Source organism: Myiozetetes cayanensis, unplaced genomic scaffold (assembly GCF_022539395.1).
Source record: "Myiozetetes cayanensis isolate MyiCay16 unplaced genomic scaffold, myiCay2020 scf1, whole genome shotgun sequence".
In the NCBI taxonomy this organism is placed as follows: Eukaryota; Metazoa; Chordata; class Aves; order Passeriformes; family Tyrannidae; genus Myiozetetes; species Myiozetetes cayanensis.
This window is the reverse complement of record NW_026086604.1, coordinates 6373864-6395248: the sequence shown is the minus strand read 5'-3', so window position 1 is coordinate 6395248 and position 21385 is coordinate 6373864. Positions and strand designations below refer to the sequence as shown.

The window sequence follows — 21385 nt, the reverse complement described above, 5'->3', positions numbered from 1 at the left end:
AGCATATCCGACTTCTAAAAGTTCAGATCTAATGCACAGCCAATTCCTTATTGCACAATGTTTGCTTGGCTTATGGAAAAAGACCATTTTAATAGCATTACAATTACAAGCTTTTTTTTAAATAGCATTACAATTACAAGTTCACTTTCCCACACCAAATTTGTAATTATTTATTTTTTTTTAACAAAGTCTGGCCTTTCCCATAAATCAACAGAAGCACTGGGTGAAAGTCTGTCCACCCTGGGTGAGGCAGAGCCATAGCAGTGCCATGTGGCATTGCTGGGACAGCATCCTCCCTCCAAGAGCTGTAGGTGTGTGACAGGGATATGTGTAGAGATATAGCTGCTATAAGTGGCCTTATATACACTGAAATACCTGACCCCTGTGTCCTGAGTGAAGTGGCTGCTTTTCTCAGAAGTCTGTGCAAGCAATATCTCTGTCTAAAGAAGCAGTTTAACCTCTTGCCTAAGACCACCAACGATCTTAACCCACCTTGCGTCCATATATAAAATATCAATGGATCACTTAACTCTCCAGCTTCCCTGCTTAAAATATTTGTCTGGCACTTGAGAATTAACTCTTCACCTTGGGTTGTTAAAAACTGTAACTGGGAGTTCAGATTGAGAAGTTTCCTAATCATCTTCAAAGGGAAGATGTTATTTAAGCTGTTATCCAGCCTTAGAAACTCCCCATTTCATATGCAGAAATTTACTAACTGGATTTGCATCTTCTTATTTTAAAAAAAATCAAGCAAGGAAAAAAATAAAAAAAAAAAAGGCAAGAAAAAGAACCCTCAAAGTTTATGAACTTCTTTTCTTTAGTCATAAATGGCTTTCCAAGGAAGAGCTTGCTCCTTCTCTCATCACTGTGCACACACCTTCATTAAGGATGGCAAGGGATTTGCTGCTTTTATAAACTGCTTAGAGGGCTTTACTGAGCTCTCTGGTACCATCACATTGACAGTTATTGCAAGAAGTGATACCCAAAAACTTGGCTAAGGGATTGCAAGAGGAGAGTGTAAATTCAGCCAAGGCTGCTCAGAGCTAATAGCTTGGAGTGGTGATGATACAGCTGCAGTCATAGAATTATGGAATAATAGAATGGTTTGGGTTGGAAGGGACCTTAAAGATTATCTGGTTCCAACCCCCCTGCCATGGGCAGAGATAGGTCCCACTAGATCAGGTTCCTTCAAGCCCCATCCAGCCTGGCCTTGAACACTACCAGGGATACCACTTCTCTGGGTAACCAGGGCCAGTGCCTCACCACCCCCAAAGGAAAGCATTTCTTCCTGAAAACTAATATTAAACCTACCCTCTTCCAGGTCAAAGCCATTACCCCTTGTCCTATCACTTGTGTCCCATACCCTTGTGAAAAGTCCCTTTCCAGATCTCTTTTAATCCCCTTTGGGTACTGAAAGCCTGTAATAACATCTCTCTGGAGCCTTTTCTTTTCCAGGTTTGACAAACCAAACTCTCTCAATTTGTCTTTACAAGAAGGGTGTTCCAGTCTCTGAGTATCTTCCTGGCCTCCTCTGGACTAGCTCCAAGAGATCCACATCCTTCTTATGCTGGGGCCTCAAAAGAGTCAGGAGAACCTCAAAGGAAAGCTCTCCTGGTGCCTCTGCACCCTGCAACAGTCAAGTTTGGCAGTATATTAAATGCAACATCAAAATCCTAATTTATTAGCAGGTAGAATAGATTAACCTGTAATTATTGGTGTGATGTTGATGCAGGTAAAACATGGATCAAGGCAGACAGGTATAGGTGTGGGTCTGGCAACAACCAGAACTGGTGAGGCATCACTGCCAGCACACAGCCAGGCAGCTGGAGGAAGTTGGTGTAGCAGTACCAGGGTTTGTGGCTTTTCTAATTTTTTTAAACTGTTTTTAAGAGTTTAAGAGGGAATAAAGCCCCATGAGAACCTCTTTTGCACAGCTACTAATTGCCTTGCTGCAGCAGTTTGGAGGCATTAACACTCATGCAACACTATAAGACATTATACATTATACGAAGATTAATCCTGGCAACTCTGGTGGGGTAAACCCAGGTAATCTCCATTTTGCAGGCTGAAGGAGATGTTAAAAGGAAACCATCAATTTTTAAAATTCTCCCTTGGTTTGGAAAATATGGCATTACTATTGTTGTATTTAATGTCCTGTAATTCCTATGCATCAAAGACTTGGAAGGGGAAGAATATAGATTCTTTCAAGAGCCTGGTCTTTGTTTAACGACTTGTGTCATCAAAAAATTTACACTCTCAAATATGAATGTATATGTGCATATATTATGTAAATAGCACACAATAATATGCATATGCCAAATTGTGCGATTTCCGACTCCCATGGCTGATATGAGTCACCTCTACACTACTCTACAGTGTCAGACCATGCCTGTGCAAGCTCTGTGTGCCCTTGTTTCTGGCTTCAGGATGTTTGCAGCTCACGAGAGTGCATCACAGTGCTCAGAGAGACCTGTGAGCTTGGACCACCTTCACATCCATCTGTCCTCACCATAGAGGAGCAGCTCCAGCCCAGCTGGACTTGTGAGGGGGCTGCCAACGGGGGTAAGAGGTAGCCTAAGGTCAGGTTCTTCCAGTATGACCATATCTGGTCTAAATGTCATGCTTCCAACCAAGCAGTGCAATAGCAGGTGGGACTGGCACGTGGCAGGTACTGGGAGCAGAGCCTGGGACCTGGCCTGGATTCGGTACCACCTTCTGCAGAGATCTGGTAGCTACACACTTCCTTCAGTGCGCTGAGCCTTCTGTGTTGCCTTCAAAGTATCACCTACAGTGTCCCAGTTTTAAAGAAAACTTCTGGTGATCAAAGTACTTGCGTATATTTTCTACAAAGAGCATTCAAAATGCATGACTGAGGTGACAAGTAGCTCTGCTACTGTCTTAAAAATAAGTGCAGCTTCCACAACTTCCCCAGGGCACGTGTTGGGTATGCCCTTTTGTTCACCAGCTGGTTAGCAAATTTTAAAGGCATTTATTACATTTTTTCCTACAAACATAATGATTTAAAACTAATATTTTCTTTTAGATACACCAGTAACATGGCCCCAAGAGCTGAACTATCTTCCAAAAAAAAGAAGGCAAAACTCTCAAATATCATAAGACTCAAGATAAAAATTGCTATAACATGATAGTTTATGAACAATGTGCTACAGATAAGATTGCTAGGAAACTCTGAGCCTGAATTTACTTATCACACCTTTAATCCATCAACCTCAACACGTTTATTTTGAATTTAGAACAGCATGTTCTGATCTCATATTTTTAATACTTTATGGCCACTAAGAACAATACATCCAACCCTGAGAACAAAACAAGAAAACTATAAATAAGTCCTGTCCTGTGCTACAGCATGTAATTCTTGGTATGTTTCCTTATATATGGGTTACTAAATTTAGTGAGAACATCCACAGCCTTTGTGTCATAGTAAAACAATTGAAAACTTGCAGGTGAACCAACTCAGGGAGGTGGGAAAGAAAACATAAACAGAAAGGAATGTATCAAGTAACACCAGGTGCCACCTTCCAAAACACTGAGACTCTCACAGTCCCTGAGAATAAGATGAAGGTAGAGAAGACAGAGAGAGGAGTTGAGAGACAGGAAGGGAGGGAAGGAGAGAAGGAAGGAAGGAAGGCAGAAAGGCAGGAAGAAGGAAGTTCTAACAAAATGATTACAGCCTGGAGTGTTATTAAGGCCTAGATCATCCCGCAGAAGCAGAGGACTTGAATTCAGCTTCAAGTCAGAGAGAGCACAGAGAATCTGCAGTGGTGTACCCAGGAGGAGAATTTGGGCCATTATTTGCTACCAGACAAAAGCAATGAAGGCAGAGTTTATCAGCTGTGTAGATTTAAGGAAATGAAAAGCAATGAGCATTCCTGACAACATCCCCCTTGTTTCCGTGAGCACAGAAACAGTCAGGTACACTTCCAGGTGCTTCTCCACAGCAGCCCTGCCCCGTGCAGCAGGATGAGCTGCTGCAGGGATGGTGGCACTGACCTTCTCTTCCCTGCTCCTTCCCACCTTTACAGGTGGTAGTACTAAATCCAGTATGGATCAACAACTTTATTCAGAGTAGGCAGGCATATTTCCTTCCAAAAGGCCATGTTCTACCAAGATGAAAGAGTTTAAGCCATATATTCTCCAAATAAACTATGAAGCAGCCTGGCAGCCATGTGAAGAGCTGTAAGCAAGTGAAACAACCCCATTCTTTGGCCCCAAATGCCACTTTGTCTCCAATACTGATCAATAGTCTCTGAAATCAGTCCTCACTGTCCTAGCAGTGGAGGGATACTAATGCTGCAGGACCATTTAGATGAATAACATTCACATGTTCAGCGACACAGCTGAAGAAAGAGGGAGGGTAGACCAAGCTTGGTAGACGGGCAGTTCTCCAGCAAGGGCTCTGCCTGCATTTAGTCCAAACACATCCCATGACAGGAAAGTCACAGCCATGTAATTAATAACTCCAGTGCAGTCACCATCACCTCAGAGTCTCAGTTACAGCATAAGGAAACCACCACACTGTCTGAGGGCAGTTCCTGAGAGCGAACACAGTCATTTCTCCCCTCAATAGAAGTTTGAACAATCTCAGTCCTCCTCATACCTCATCTTTATGTACAAATATAGTAAAAAGTGACAAATTACTGCATTGGCAAAGCCCACAAGAGTAAAGCGTGGCCTTGAGCAATGTTTTCTTAAAGACTGGCTGAAATCTCAGAATCACTTTGAAGACGAACCTAAAAATGAACAGTGAAAAGGGAGTGCCGTCAGGATGCACCTGGGAGTTATTTACTGCAGAAATGACACTGACTGTCTTGAGAAAGCTTAACCAAAGCAACATGCACATTAGAAATCAGCAGCAATGAGGAGGTGAGGCTACATCATGCCTGGGTTTACCCAAGACCATCTTTCAGAGGAGTCAGGGCACTTTTGCCATATAACATAGATTAGGGCAAAGATTTCCAGTAAGCTACTGACTTCCAATACACAATGCAGTTTTGGGGGACACCAAAAAATTTCACACATCATGGCTGAAGATAGAAAATGTCTAAAAATATTAACAGATTTATTTTTACCATCTGAAAAAAAAAGAATGCTTTGATTTTGTATTCTGAAGAGGTACATTCCCTTTGAACTTGAGCTGAATTAGAAAAAAAAAAGAATGAAAACACTAAAATAGGGTTAGACAGCTCTGAAAATTAGTGAAAAGCTTTTATTTGGGGCAGAGGAGGGGAGACTTGTGACTGCTCTGAAAGTCACTGTTTTGTTCATTTTGCTGAAAGAGAAACAGACCTCCTCCAAAAGAATCCGTTTCAGGTTGAGCTGAATTTTTAATGCACTGGTGAGGCCACACCTTGACTCCTGTGTCCAGTTCTGGGCCTCTCACTTCAAGAAGGACACTGAGGTCCCGGAGTGAGTCCAAAGAAGGGCAATGAAGCTGGTGAAGAGCCTGGAGTGCAAGTCCTTTGAGGAGTGACTGAGAGAACTGGGGTTGTTTAGCCTGAAGAAGAAGATGTTCAGGGGTGACCTTATCATTCTCCACAACTGCCTGAAAGGAGGTTGTAGCCAGGTGGGCTACAACCCAGGTCTCTTCTCCCAGGCAATTAGGGTCGGGATAAGAGGACATAGTCTAAAACTGCACTGGGGAGGCTTAGGTTCAACATGAGGAGGATTTTCTTCACAGAAAGGGTGATTAGATATTGAAAAGGGCTGCCCAGGGACGTGGTGGAGTCACTGTCCTTGGAGATGTTTAAGGAAAGCCTGGACACAGCATCAGTGCCATGGTCTAGTTGACAAGGTGGTCTTCAGTCGTAGGTTGGACGTATCTGGAAGGTCTTTTCCAACCTAATTCATTCTGTGACTCTTTTCACAGTTTCACTACAATAAGTAGAATCAGAAATTTAGACTTCTGTACTGAGTGTCCCAAGCTCTTTCTCTTTTTTCTTTTTTTTTTTTTTTTAAGAGAGAATGCATTTAAACCTCTTGTTTAAATCAGTGAGTTCTGAATGCAGAATGCAGCATGGCTTTACTTAGGGTGCTGTGTAAGCAATCTACTAAGCTCAATTTGGGGTATGCCCCTCCTCCGAAAACTTCCAGTTGTTAGATCAGCTCAGGTCCCTGGTGAAATCTCGAGCCAGGGTAAGGGGAACTAGGACCTGAGCTTGCCATCCTCCCTTCTCACAACTTCAGCAGAGCCCAGCTAGGAAACATGGGGATCACATGGAAAAGTGTCTAGAGGCCTCAAGAAAAAATGCAAGCATTGAGAAAATCAGTCATGACCAAGGAGCAGATAAAAGGATACATCTTCTGGAGTACATAAGACACATAGCAAAAACAACAGTTTCATCATAAAATGATCACATCATTTATACAACAATTAAGACTGTCAGAGTTCAATGGCATTTCTTTTTCACCGGTAAATGCAACAGCCAGAGAAGTGAGAAGTGATAAATCCAATACAGCCTCATTCCCACAGCACTCGATATTCCCTCCAAAACCCAAACCTCCCCACTGCAACAGTGGGTGCCTGTTGGAAAGGCCCCCTCAGGATGCCATGGAAGGGTTGAAAGCCCTGGATTAAATAACAAGGGTTGTGATCTCCACAAGACACCAAGCTGGAGGCTGTTGTGTGTTCAAAGAAAGGCACAGGGGACTGTTTTTCCCAAAGAGGGGGAAAACAAGCGCAATACAACTGTGATTTCACAGAACTTGTGCTTTAGTTGCTTGGCAGTGCAGGCCACGAGTAGATTATTCAACTGAGGTCTTGTTTCAAGAGAATATAAAAGGGGCTTTTATTGGGTAAAACATCAGGACAGACCTTTTTCCCTTCTGTGCTTTTTGAACAAGGTATCCACTAGCTTTCATGGTACTTGGATCAGGCTCCAAGGGTGGTTGGACCACCCTTCTCAAGGATATACTGGGGCTGCTCCTTCCCAGCAACCCATAACCACCCATGTGTTTTCCAGGCCTGTTTTACATCATCAGCCATAATGGAGAATGTTTTCATACACATGGAATTAATCATTTTGCATTTAATCCTGCTAATTATTTACACATCTTATGGTAGGGACAGCCCCAGGAGAATTACACACTTCACAACGAGTTTGCTTTGCTACCTCGACCGATGGCAAAAAGCCCATCTGACACAAAACCAGCCGGCTTATGAAGTCTGGTCTTTCAAAGAGAAGGAAGAAAACGGCAATATTGACATTTGCAAATTATGGATTTACCACCTGACTCTGTTAGGGACTTTTCTAGCTTGGAGAATACAAATGGGAACTCCGAGCCCCTCTGAACTAAACAGCAGCACAAACACCCAATTTCTCCTGCCTTCCTTGTCAGCTGAGACAGCAAGTGCTTCTGGCAGAAACCGTCTCTTACTATCTGCTCAGCATCACTGGAAGCCTGAAAAACTGTGACTGTCACCCAAACTCTGGGCTGTATCCACGCCTCCCACTTACCAGCCACCACCTGTAGCTGTCTTCTGGGATCAAGGCATTTTGTGAGGTCAAGAAGGGTTGCATAGTAGAATTAAATCTCTGATCGAACCAGAGGGAATGTCCCATCTCCGAAATGCACGTGTGACAGCTGCAAGGTCTCGTGGGGTACTTGAAGAATTTTTGCACTTGCTCTGAAAACTGCACGACGAGGTGTCTGGGATCCCAGGTAGTCGTGGTCACCTGGTGTGTGTAGTTGAGCAGAAACGACGTTACCGTGATGAGCAAAAAGGCGAATGTAAACATTTTCACATTTCTCCTCCTTACGCCAACCATCTTTCCCACGCGGGTTCTGCCACCAACGCTGACCAAGTACAATGTAGGGTCCAGTGTAAGGCAAAAAGGAAAGGGTGCAGCAGGCACTGGTCAGTTACCACCCCGGGCTTAGGCTGAACAGGCTGACTCCAATACCTTCATCCATAAGGGAAGAAGCTTCATCTTTCCCAAATGGGCTTAAAAAAGGCAAAGCTGAGTATTTCCTTTCACCTTCTCAGAGTGCTTCCAAGTTCCTTCCACCTCTCTGTGTCCTGCTGCTAGCCTCTCCTGATGAGAGTTTAATGGAGACAGACCCTTGTCTTTCCGTGTACCAGAATTTTTAAAGGGAAGCAATATCAGCATTAAAATTCAGGTTTTGAGCGTGAGGGTAACCCACACATTAAAACAGGTAAATTGTAGAAAGAAGAGGGTGGTTATTCTTTTTCTTGGAAATTAGTTCTTGAGGGATTGGATCATCTGGGGATGTACATCCCATCAGAGAGACATGCTTTGATGTCCATTTAAGCCACGGAGAGCAGTTTGCAACCTAGAGACACACAAACAGAAAAAAAAAAAAAGAAAAATAATTTTCAGGTTGTTTTTTTCGCATTCCTCCCAACCCATTTTCTCTGCTTTTCTCTGTCCATCCTGAAACTTCTGATAAGCTCAGAGACCTGAACACAGCAGCAGTAGCTTCCAGCTCTGCTGCAGTATTTGCATACTGAGAAGTTTCAGGGTGAAATTTCGGAAAGGGCAGAGCATCGACCTGTGGACATTGAGTCTCTTTGTATTGAATCAGCCTCCTTGCTCTGCTCTGGCCTTATTTGAATTACAGTTTGTAGCTATTTGAATGGCAATGACTCACCACCTTCCTTCAGGATGACCTTGATAGCCACAAGATATGCAGCAAAGTATTCATAACTGAGAGCAGCTGAAGAAAAAGCACCCAGCAAAGGAGGGAGGAGCAGGATAGGGAGAAAGATGAATTACTTCCTTTCTCTTGCTCCCCCCACCCAGCTTAATTTCTTAAGGATAGGAACTGGACTTGTGATTCAGAGAAAGCCAAGCAAGAACAGCCATCATGTCCTGGGACAGAGAGGGGAAATCTAAGTATAAAATAGCCTTTGTTTCACATGGGTTATTGCTGTTTTTCCTGCCAAGGAAGGGTAGGTGAGGGCAGCCTGTGGTCTCAGAGAGTTCCTATGAGACCCCAGGAGAGAGGTAGAGAGGCATGAAACTGCTTTGGGGATAGAGAGGAACCCTGAGCTGCTCTCCCTTCCCCTCTTGGTGGCCTGGGCCTGGCAGCAGTGATTTAAACAAGATTTTAAAAGTCAAAAAATTATCCCTTCTTCCCACATTGCCGTTGTTTTATGGAAAGAAAAACATGTTACTTTTAAAACTCTGGAAATTTCTTCATGATGTCCCAAAAGTGCCATTGTTTAAATAACACTCTGTTGTTGTTTTTGTTGTTTTGTTGTTTGGGGTGTTTTTTTTTTAAGTTAGGAAAAAAAAAAAAAACACAGAGAAGCAATTGTGTCAGGATATGTCCAATTTATGAATAAGCAAAAGTCCAGTGAGAGAAGTCTCATTCACTGCTAAGCTGCAGGCTTCCAGCCAACAAACAAAGAGCAAAACTGCAACTTTTACCATTAAACCCCAGTATTTTAACCCATTCTGTGTGCCACATTGATGCAGGATCCCCCTCATTGCATCACTCAAATGTGATGCTTATCCAGACATGGGGCAAGAGCAGCTGGTAGCCACAGCATCCCCAGCTTTGCTGCTGGCTCCTCTCCTGGGGATCTGAGAGGAGCTGCCCCAGGCCAAACTGCTTTTCCAAAGAGTTTGACAGGGCATCTTAGAAACAGCATAGACTTGGATTTTAGAGGTAGTATATAAATATTTACCAAGTCCCAGATCCGAAGACAGGAGCCTCAGACCGTGATCTTGAGCCTTTGCTCCCGGTTTCTCCCTGCACGTGATGGGCAGCAGGTGCCCTTCAATTAGTTGCTGTTTGCCAAATGCCTCAAGATTAAGTCTGGCCCCTCCAACTGCATTTATAGGAGCTCAAGGGCTGACAAGTGGGTCAGGCTGGATAACAAAAGGCTTTATTAACCCTGTCTGCTCATGCTCCTTCCATGGTAAATCACACAGCACCAGAAAACCATCAGGCGCTTGTTTTAGTGTTTTAGAGGGAAGTATTTGGACTAACCAGGAGTTTTCTGAACTATTCCCAGGTAAAATTCAGGAATTGCATCCTGAGAGGTGATGGGGATGCTGTCACTGTGACTTGGAGATTTAGAAAGGGAGCTTGGGAGAACAGCCCCCATGCACAGCCCCATCCACGCCAGCTGGTCTCTGTGCCACAGAGTAGCCCCAAACACATTTGCTTTACTAGCCTGGATATAGTTGTTAGTCTAAACAATAACACAACCTCTAACACCTCCCAAAACATGCCGAATCCCAGAAGTAAATTATTTCTCCATTTATGGAGTGGATAATTCAAGAGCTGTGATGCTGGGGAGTCGAACCCCCACTGCTGTCCACGCTAGGCAAAGTCAGTATTTGTAAACACAACTCCTGCTCTTCTGTTATATTTTTAAGAGGAGTAGGGAGGGGGGTTATCCAGCCTTTCTTGGAAAAGCCTGTGGAATGGAGTATTGTTCATAAAACAGTTCTGGCCTCCAAAACAAGCTCTTATTTCACCAGAATAATTTATTTAATTTTTGTAACTCAGCGAAGGTTAAAGTTATATTTACAATTTGGGAAAGAAAAAGAAAAAAAGAACCAAACCAGTGTTTACACAGTGGACTGCTATGTCTTCAAACTCTTAATCATCCTGTCTTTTATAACATGTGATGGGAATGTGAGAAACCAGAACTCTGAAGGCCTTTTTCTCATGTGGATATAAACACCCCATGCTCTATTTTAATTCTTGTTACTTAGTTTCCTATGAATGTTCACATTTCCTATGGATACTCGTGATAGAAAATATAACCCCACAGAAAGGCTCAGGGGACTGCATATGTGATTTAGGGCCTGAGGAAAAGGAAGACTGAAATGAAGGGAACCAGCCGTAGGACAAGAGGGCATGATCTTGAGCTCTGCCAGGGAAGGTTTAGGTTGGATATTAGGAAGAAGTTCTTTACGGAGAGAGTGATCAGGCATTGGAATGGGCTGCCCAGGGAGGTGGTGGATTCACCATCCCTGGAGGTTTTTAAGATGAGACTGGATGTGTCCTTAGTGCCATGGTCTGGTAAGCACAGTGGTGTTGGATCAAGGGTTAGACTTGATGATCTCTGAGGTATTTTCCACCCTGGTTGATTCTATGACTCTGTGAATGGAAAATGCTTCCTTTTTCAAGTTCACTGTGACTTGAACCAGGACTTTTTTCCTTTCTTACAACACACATAAGATCCAACCCAGACATCACTACTTGTACTCTTCACAGTATCTTGCTCCATATCTCTGACTGTCCCTGAATCTCCCTCTGCTCACAATCGACTCATAAATCTTTGCAAAGGGTTTCCAAAGGATTCACTAAGGTGTTGGGACATGAGAAGGGTGGGGACTAGTCTGCGAAACCATTCAGGGCTGCCAACTCCAGCTGTTCTGGGGGATGTTCTACCTCTGGATACTACAGGTGGTAGTTACATTAAGCCGTTAGCATGATACCAAACAAGGCCCTTATCAACACACCTTGGCATGACCTTGGCATTAGCACACCTGTGCACAAGTTATTTTGGCCTCAGAGACCCAGAAAAAAATCCTAGAGACTTCAGGCACAGAGATTTATGCCCAGCCCTCTCCCAGCTACAGTCCCTTGAGAGATAAATAGAGCTTAATACTGCATGCCTGTGGCTGTGCCTGTGGGCAGAGATCCCAGCTTAGCTCATGCAAGCAGCAGGTTAAGCTACCTTAAGTGATTGGGTGCTTAAGGTCTTATTTCTGGTCTGGATTTTGCCTGCTACCTTCCCCCTCCTCCCCCTTCCGAGGTATCCTGTTGTCCCCACGTAAGACACCTTTGTACACCCTGGGATAACTTATTTATGCTGGTAACATGCAGTGATGGGCAATGAAGGCAAAATGTGAAAGGTTACATTCCAGGAAGAGCAGAGGGAGGCAGGTTCAGAAGAGGGGGCAGGCTCCTCCAAGCTCTGTCACAAGCGTAGAAGTGGGTCCATTGTGATTAAATGGTCACAAATGAGTGCAGAGCTTAATCTTTTGTCTACATTTTATGTTGTAAAATATACCAGGGTCAATCCATTGCTATTGTTTGCCTTCACTCTCTTCTCATGTTTTAGAGAGAAGGAACAGAAAGAACTTTTTTTCCCCTCTGTCAATTTTTTTTTCCCTCCAAGGTAGATTTTATTTGCATTGTAAACTTACAGTCTGAAGAATGTCCCTGGTCCCTTGCCAATCTGGCAATTAACAGACAAAGATAAAAACACATCGGTTCAATGGACTAATATAAAGCAATTCTTAACACCTTCAGGAAATATTTTTTTACAAATCCACCTACAAATAAGATGTATTCCCACTGCACTTGTCAGGTTCTGTGACAAAAGCTCATCTGCACACCCACAGAGGAGCACAAAAAGAAAACAGCAGTATGGGGAGCCTAAATAAAACCCTGCTCCAGCTTTTACCAGGTCCATGCCAGGGGCCATCAACAAATAAAAGTGCACCAGTCCAAAGGAGCCCAGGGGCAAAGGCAGGTGGGAACCTGAAATAAGGACTCAGAAGAAAGGACACCCTGCCTGGGTGTCTCCCAGGGCTGGCCCTGCACAGCCTCAGCCTCAGGTGTGAAACTCACCCAGGTGAGTCAGTGCTGCCTTTGGGATTGAGATGTGTTGTTGCCTCGGGGCATGGAACACCTTACAGGGTGCAGGGGAAGGGCATTTGGGGATTATGTAAGATCTGCGTGGTCAGCCACAAAGTATTAGCACAATGGTTACTTTTTTTGCTTTCTTTGAAAAGGTGGACCTTAAACAGAAAGAATGTAGAAATTAATAATGAAAAAAACACTGAGAAAAAAATCACCATGCTGCTACTCATCCCCCCACATTGTAAATGTCCTAGTACACTGGTGTTTGACTACTTTTGATGCCCATTTTCCTAGAAAAAAAGTGCTCTGTACCAGCACCATGTTGAGGAGATCTTTGTTAACTTGTGTTACATGCTGATGGTTCAGGATCCAGCTTTTCTGGTCTGTGACTCACATTAAGACATTGGTGTGAAACGCACTCTCTACTTTGAGGTTGCCAGCATTTTCCAGACACAGCTTGTGAGGCAGAACAGCACAAAGGTAATAGAGAGCAGCATCCCTGTACAGAGATACTGCCAGCGTTCCATTCACAGCTTGAATTGTTCAAAGGTGCCAGTGCTTTAGACCCAAAACTCCCATACCCACCTGCTCTGCTGGAATCTGGGATAGGGCAGCGTGACCTCCTGCAGCAATCTCATGATTGATGGTGGTCATCACAGAACCCTTCTACATCCCACAGTATTTTACAGCTGGAAACTCTATACTTCAAGGATCAAGTTCAAGGTTTGCTGCAGTTTGACTTCTAGAAACTGTGCTGAGCTAGAAAGGTCTCGGTGGCAGAACTGCAAGTGCCCATTTTCAGAAGCACAGCTCAGGTTCCTGCCCTGTAAATCCTTCAGAGATGAATTAGCTTCTCAGCTGAGCCACTGACAGCTATATTGTTATAAACCCTTTTGGCAACACCAACAGTGTGTCTCCAAGCATCCTTTCTGCCGTTTTGGGACTTTCTTCCTGTCCACATTCCTTGTGAGTAACTACTTGAGCAACTCCTGGTCTCAAAGCCCTGGCCTGGGAAAAGATGGAAGGTTAAATCTTTCCTGACTATGCCCACAGAGGCCCAGAACAGTCTTGGAAGACATCATTCTAGGGCAACAAAAACATATCCCTGGAAAAATACACATAAATTTCCACCCCAGGTCTGGGCTTAGGCCTGGAGAGAAACAATGGAGGGGACTGTTTCACTCTAAACCACAAAGCTTCTCTGCCCTACCCTGGCTCATCACTGGCTGCCTCCCACTGACTGGAGTTGGCTGACATTTAGAAAGAAACACTTCATTGGTCTGACACCTCACCAGAGACTTCTGAGCAAGAAGCTTTTGCTGTGTTAGACAGAGCGTGAATTACAAGACAGCCTGGCAGCCACTCAGAGTTAAACACAGGACAGAAGCATGGATGATACTGAGACACCCTGTGAGACCTCTGATCCATCTCCTTCAGCTCCAGCAGATCAGTCTCACCAGGCATCAAAGGCCACATGTGAGCTGCAGACGTGAGTGGGTGCTGCCTGTGCCCCAGCACATCCCCTGCCACTTCAGCATTTCCGTGGTGTGATTCCACAGCTCTGTCAGGCAAAGGGAGCCCTGTCCTTCTCAGACACCAAAAGCCACCACAGGATACAATTCTGGAAAAGCACAAGCTGCCACATCCCTTTGCCCTTTTCCATCCATCCATAACTTGGATTCCATATAATTCCTGATCCCTGGAAATGTTCAAGGCTTGTTTAACTGGAGTTTAACTGAGCAGCCTGGTCTCGTGGAAGGTGTCCCTGCCCATGGCAGAGGGGCATTGGAACTAGATGATCTTTAAGGTCCCTTCTAACCCAAACCATTCTATGATTCTATGACTTTAATTTAAATCACATTGTGCTTTGTTTCTCAGAGCTAACTGGCTCCTACCTCCTGTCCCTTGTTACATCCTCACATGCATGACATAGGTGCTGCCATCCTGTGTGTCCAAAGCCACAGAAAGTCTCACCTGCCATGTAATCAGGGAAAAAATGGTCTATAACTCCTCTGGCCCATTCCTGATCATGCTGAGAGGTATAAATCTGTTGACAGGGTCAAAACTGTCAAACGGGGTCTCAGCATCAAAGTGGGGCAAGACATTTGGTGTATCACTCTCAATTTATTAAAATATTCACCCCAAGCAAATCAAACTAATCATATCAGCAGAAGCATTCAGGAATCTTTAAGCCACAAGAAAAGGTAGCTTCAGACAAATTTGAAGGCAGGAGCTCTACTGTGCTTCTTGAATTCGAAGCCAGCTATTGGCCAGTGTTTCATCCATCACAGTGAATAGAAGAAAAAAATGGAGGGGGTTTATGAAGTGTAACTGCATGGCATTTTAGGTGCCAGCCATCTGAAAAAAAATCATTACCTACTTGTGTCTTATCTGTGAGCAATATTTTCCGGTAGGCTCAGACTGGCCAGGTCGATAGGGAATTTCCCTGGTACTCTAACACAGCCTGCCCTGCATAACAGGTCTGCATGGTCAGGGCAAGCTTTTTGTGCAAGATGTGTACGAGTTTAACAAAAACTTGGGTGGAGAATTTGCATTCCGATGCCTCAAAATAAATATTTGTCTTGGAAGACTTTATCAGGCTTGTTTCTGAGTGGTCTGGAAATGACAACTACCTCGGAGTGTTTGAAGAAAGAGCTGGAGGATCTGGTTCAGAAAAGGTCATGAGTCTTCCTGTACCCTTGGATGCTGAGAGCTGCCGTCCCTGCCAGCTCTCACCATGGTGAAGACATTTTTTCCTCCACCACCTCCTCCTCCCTCACATACCAAGAGTTGACTCCTGCAAATCCTGGAGAAATTGTAGTGTTAATATCCAGGATTAATTGTGCTGTCCTCCATGGGCTACAGTGTCCTCCAGTTCCTACTCATGTGCTCAGGCAAAATGGGAAATTTTTCTTTGAATGTGACTGGAAGTGCCCTGAAAGGTTGTCTGGCTCTAAAATCTCCTTCATGAGGTTCAACCAGAATAAGTACAGGGTCCTGCACCTGCACCAGGGGAACACCCTGTATCAGTACAGACAAGGGGATGAAGGGATTGAGAACAGCCTTGAGGAGAATACTTAGGGTACTGGAGGAGCAATAGATGCTCACAGACCAGAAAGTCAGCTGTGTCCTGGCCTGCATCAAAAGGTGATTCACCCCTTCTACTCTGCTCTGGTGAGACCCCACCTGCAGTGCTGCATCCAGCTGTAGGGTCCCCAGCACAGGAAAGACATGGACTTGTTATAGTGAGTTGAGAGGAGTGCCACAAAAACGATTGGAGGGCTGGAACACCTCGCCTCTGAAGACAGGCTGAGACAGTTGGATTTGTTCAGCCTGGAGAAGAGAAGGCTCTGGGGAGACCTCAGAGCAGTCTCCCAGTGCCTAAAGGGCGGTTTTAAGAAAGAGGGGGAGGGACTTTTTAGTAGAGCCTATAGTGATAGGACAAGGAGAAATGGTTTTGGGCTGGGGGGAGCTCATCTGGGGGAGCCTGGCTCCCTCCCCTGGTGTCACCAGCTAGGCAAGGATGACATTCACCTGGGTATCACTTATCACTCGGAAACACATGGATGACTGAGACTGTGGAGATAAACTCATGATCAATTTATTGCCAGTGGGAACTACAATGTGAATAAGTCACTATTTATATAGTGGCCCTTTGTTACTGCATTCAGGCTTGGTATCATGCCAGCTCAAGATAAAAAAGCACTGATAAGGTACCACAGCTTTCCAGGGTAAGCCTAGTGTTAAGTTTTCCAGGTCATTACAGTGCCAAGAGAGAACTCAGCCACATCATACCATGAAACAACCGTGAGATAAACTGGGAGAGGCCAGTGAAAAGGGAGATTAATTCAAAGTTAACGGGCAGCTCCACTGCTGACCTGTTTATGGTCTATTCCTTTGGACCCACCCTCAGTTCAAATACTTTCAGGACAAACTAGGAACACTGGAATGACAGCACTGTCCAGCCAAGCAGTGAAGAGTAGCACTTACAGCCAAGAGGCTGGAGTCTGCCAGGTCACACCAGGGATGTGTTGAAAAACAACACTGGAAAAGTAAGCTGCCGGTAGGAATTTGTTCCACAACCCCTGTCTTGCTAGAAAGAGATTTCAGAGGAGTCCTGCCTCCTTGCACACACTCTATTTATGAAAAAATGGCACTTCTGCTTAACTGGTGGCACTTTATTTTCTTTTATCCCCTTCCCTAGAGACACAGTGATGTTTTAAAAAGCAAATATATTGCTACAAGCTCCTAAAAAATACTCTTTTCCTTTCTTATCCAGTAGTTTGCAGTGCTGGACATACTGCTGCATGAGGGCTTTTCTGTGGTGGACCAATATCCACCAGTGGGTTGTGATGGGATTCTTTTGGCCAGCAGGCTGAGAGTCCAAAGCTGTGGCAGTGAACACAATTAACTTCATGATGAAAATCCTAAAATAAAATTCACTCCCTCACTAAAATTCATTCACTCTATTTCTGTGAATTACTCTACTTCAAAGAGTTCTTTGAAAACATCAAAGCAGACAACTGGACACATAAAAATTGCCGTTGATTCTTGTTGACAAACTTTGGTGCCCGAGTCCATGGTGGAAAGAGTGCCCCTGTATTTTCACATCCTTCCCATGCCTTTAGGTGATTTGTAGGTTGGGATCAAAGCTCAACTACTCTTTGCTTGGGAAAAAAAGAATTATCAAAGGGATTTCCAGGACACCTATACGTGATTGCAACTAGAGGAATTTTCAAGTGGTTCATGACAGTACAAGTCTAGAATTGGAGCTGGTAAGGAGTTTTTTAAGCACAATTTATTTATATTTCTATTTTCTTTCAAATCAGTTTGTCAAAATTGAATCTATTTTCCATCTTGATTTTCTGTTTTAAGAAACCTTCAAAAAAAAAGGATCTTTGACATTTTAAATGAAAAAAATCTAGTTTTCATTTCACAAAAAAAACTTCTTGTAGAAAATGTGTAATTAATGGTAAAGCAAAACATTTAAAAATTCGAAACAAAAAATCCAAGCAACAACAAGAAAAAAAACCCAAACAACAAAAAAAGTTCTATTTTCACTCCTGGTAAGAGAAAGATGAAAAAAATTCTCACTTATTCTTTTTGGTTTTACCTTCATATTGGGATGACTATGGATTGTTTTTTAAAGTCTTGCTAGTCTCTTCCCAACAGACAGTAAAAATGCTACTTTCAGGTAATTCAAATACACAGAGACAAATTAACAATGGCAGCAGCAGTAGAAATAGAGGCAAGTTAAAAATATTGCAGAAGCGAATTCCTGTACACACATTTGTTTTAATTTCCTAGGGTTACAGGTGAGGATATAGGATTATTTAAGATAGCAGAACACTCTGAACTAAAGCTGTGTAGTGGGTTGGCCCTGACTGGGTGCCAGGTACCTGTGTTGGACATGAGGGGCAGCTTCTGGCAGCTTCTCACAGGAGCCAGCCCCGTAAGCCCCACCCCGCCTCCACCACCAAAAACTGGCCATGAAAACCCTGTAACACCGTAGGTGGTTTGCTACACTGTAAATATCCAGCTCAAAAATGTTCACCGATCTAATTCTTAGTTAAAACTGTAGGGAAATGTATGTGGTTATAAATACGGTTGCTCAGGACTTCAAAGAATGTGTCGCAAGGAACTTTAATTTCTGATATTAAGAGGGTGATTAACACAATGCAGGAACCCTCAAGGCATTTACAATTCTAAACGCAGAGAAAGATTAGATGGCAATCATGATAATAACTGATGGCATTGTCAATAATCCCTAAAACCTAGGAAACGTTTCCGTGTGAGCATCTCTGACTCTCTTCACTGGGATTCCTGCCCTGAAGCAACACCAAGCAGTTGTTGGCACTGAGAGGCTGTTAACTCGAGCTCACGCTGATGGGATCCTCGTTAAACCAACCGCGTTTCTCTTACAATCGATGGCACCATCTGACACGGCTCTGCATTAAACATTTATTCATCGGGCAGACTGAATTCACTCTGGAGAAGATTTAATGACACCACGGGGATTTTCTCATTCATTAACCTGGGATTTACATTTAGCCTTTATGGTGCTACAAAGGTGTCAAACTACCCGCAATTAAATTCAGAGGTGTTTTAGCATCTATGCATAGTCTGGACCTGGCAGCCACTACAAACTATGGCAAGTACAAAATAATACTCCCCAAGTTTTCTATCTACTGTGCACACTACTTCAAGCTTGGCAGCCATAGAAAGTTTATAAGAAGTCTATAAATAATACAATAAAATATATCACAGATAAAAGTAACACATTTGATAATTAATATACTGTGTTACAAGCCAGAATTACAAAGTCATTAGGCAACCATTTTAATTGATGGATCATTTATGTGCCTACTAGGTGTACTTGACCTGTTTGGATCCAACTGTACTGTGTGTACCAGTCTGGGTCTTATCCAGCCTCTGGGCATATGGTGACATTCCCATTCCAGCTTTTGCCCTACATCTACAATGGAGCTGACAGTCAAGAAAGAAACTGATGATTCAGGCTGCCTTTTATCCAGAGGACTGCTGGATCTCAGCTTGTCTCTAGTACCTGATGGTATACAAGTAGCTGCCCAGTTGCCATATTCATATGGCCCTTTGGTGCTCCGTGGGTAGAAGTTTTGCTTTGGACTGTGTGGGAGCCTGGGCACAGAAAAACCACAGGGTTTCAGTGAAGAAGAAATTTTGGTCTACTTGTCTGGAACTTTTAAAGTGTTTTTAGAGAAACAAAGATTAGCATACATCAAAGTCGCACAGAAAAGGCTTCCCATAATCCTGAATATGAAGATATGTCAAGAGCTGCATGCAAAATGGATTTGCATACATCAGAGCTGCACATACAGCCACTCAGCTGGGCATCCCAAAGTGCATTAAAAATGGTAATACTGAGTTTTGTGGGTGCTGATAATTGAATGCTGGAGAAACACACAGAGACGTGCGCAAAACTGTGCCATCTTTTTCCACTTGTCTTACTTAGATGTCTCACACATAAACAGGGAAGCTGCTAAGGTAGCCAGCAATCCTTGAATATTTAAGGGCTTTCTGGTTCAAAGAGAAATTCAAAGTGTCATTTAGCCATATAGAAATAATTAGCAGAGGAAGATTTAATTTATTTAGCATTTAAATTTTCAGTTCTAAAATGGCATCATACTATCACCCATCGATTTTGTAAAAGCATTTGCCCAGTTGGTGGTGTATTAGAAAACCAAGAACTTTTTCTTCTGCTTCAAGAAAAGATAAACACCAGTCCTACATGGGCTGGTTTGGTGCTGGCCAGAAGCCCCAGCTTCAGCCTTCGTGTCACTATTATTAAGTGACCATAAGTGGATCAGCGCTATGTCAGCACAAACCCCACAACAGGGTAACATCTAAAGCTAAAGTCCATCTTTGGGTTCAAGATCACATCTCCCATTCAAACACTGAGAACTGGATTGCACACTCATTGCAACATCCTTTCCTCATCTAAAACATCCTTCCATTTTCAGTGGGACAGGGAAGCTTTCTCTTGGTATTGCAAGGTTTTGTGCTTATGACTATTGCAATGAATGTGATCGTGTTCTCACTCACACCGATGGAAAATTTCATGGAAACCTTTAAAATGGAGCTTGCAAAAATGTCACTGCTTGCTCTAGCAATGAAGCTCCTGGTAAGTTTTAATGGGCACAGTGCTAAAAACTAACAGTCCCCAATGACTGCAGGCAGCAGGGACCTGGGGCTTTGGGTTTTCTCTTAAATGAGCCATCCTTTTGTGTCAAAAAGTCTGCTTTGAAATTGGAAGCTACAATATTTTTATTTGTGCTTTGCCTTTATTAAGCAAAGGAAAAAAAAAAGCCGTATTAGCTTTAATTAAAATCTCTCAAGCATTTGCAGGGAACTGTATAACAAGAAACTCTGGAAAATACGCTGTTCTGCTTGGCTTGGTTTTAAACAGAGTAAGACGAGTTTTTAATCTTTTTTTACTATGCCTCTCTTGCTCAAAAATAAAAAGTGAATGCTGAAAAATAATGACTGCATCCAAAGGGAAGTCATTACAAATACAAATACAACTTAGACATTCCCAGAGGAGAACTGACCTATGACTTCTTATGGAGGCGATGCAGCGTCCCTTGGAGGGTATCATTGCTTTTTAAGCTACTCTAAAAGGAGATGAGAGTCCCCAGCCCCAGAAGTGTTGTCACACTCAGCAGCAAGGGATTGATCCAGTGTGTGGTAGTTGTTGCCAGGGAGTTCCCTTCCTTAGGAAAAGAAAGTGGATACCAGGGGCACCTGTGCTTCAGTAGATTGCTGGATCTTCATTTTTTTAAAAGATGAAGTTTCCAAGTTTCCAGGCACCAGCATTACTGCTGCTGAGCTGTTTCCAAACTTGCAGCTGATGGAAATTGTTCTCATTTTCCTGCCTCCTGTATTTCTTGCTTCTGAATCTCATTGACCTGCTCTGGTTTAAATGCACAGCAGATTTGGTGCATCTCTGATTTGTATGAGAATCAGTGAGGAAAGTGAGACAGACAGCAGTGGGGCTCACAGTGACAGCACATGGCATATGGAGGCAAAATGATCTTCCCTGAGTTTTACAAATATCTGCAGTAATTTCTGTTCACGTAGCTATCAGCGAGAAAGGCAGCTGAGGAGAGGACTGCTTACCTCTCACAACCACTCAGAGAGGTGCAGTTCCTGGCTGACACCCGAAACTGAGACTGTTTGGCTTTAATTCTGGACATTTGTTCATAGACTCGTGGGAGGCTTAGCTGGGTGAGGTGCTGAGAGGTTTCCTCCCATG

The 21385-nt window shown here is 43.5% G+C and overlaps 1 protein-coding gene across 2 annotated transcripts in view; it reads right to left on the bottom strand.

The window, feature by feature from the left end:
• The window catches only part of ST3GAL1 (ST3 beta-galactoside alpha-2,3-sialyltransferase 1), a 78565-nt gene that overhangs the window by 17346 nt on the left and 39834 nt on the right, over positions 1–21385 (bottom strand). Inside the window, exon 2 of one of the 2 annotated variants that reach the window (XM_050317108.1) lies at positions 7476–8313. In XM_050317108.1, coding sequence (XP_050173065.1) covers positions 7476–7787 — 312 coding nt within the window. In that variant the 5' untranslated portion in view covers positions 7788–8313. Of the gene's footprint in view, positions 1–7475; positions 8504–21385 lie in introns of those variants that run through there. The other variant, XM_050317099.1, reaches the window with a different exon arrangement.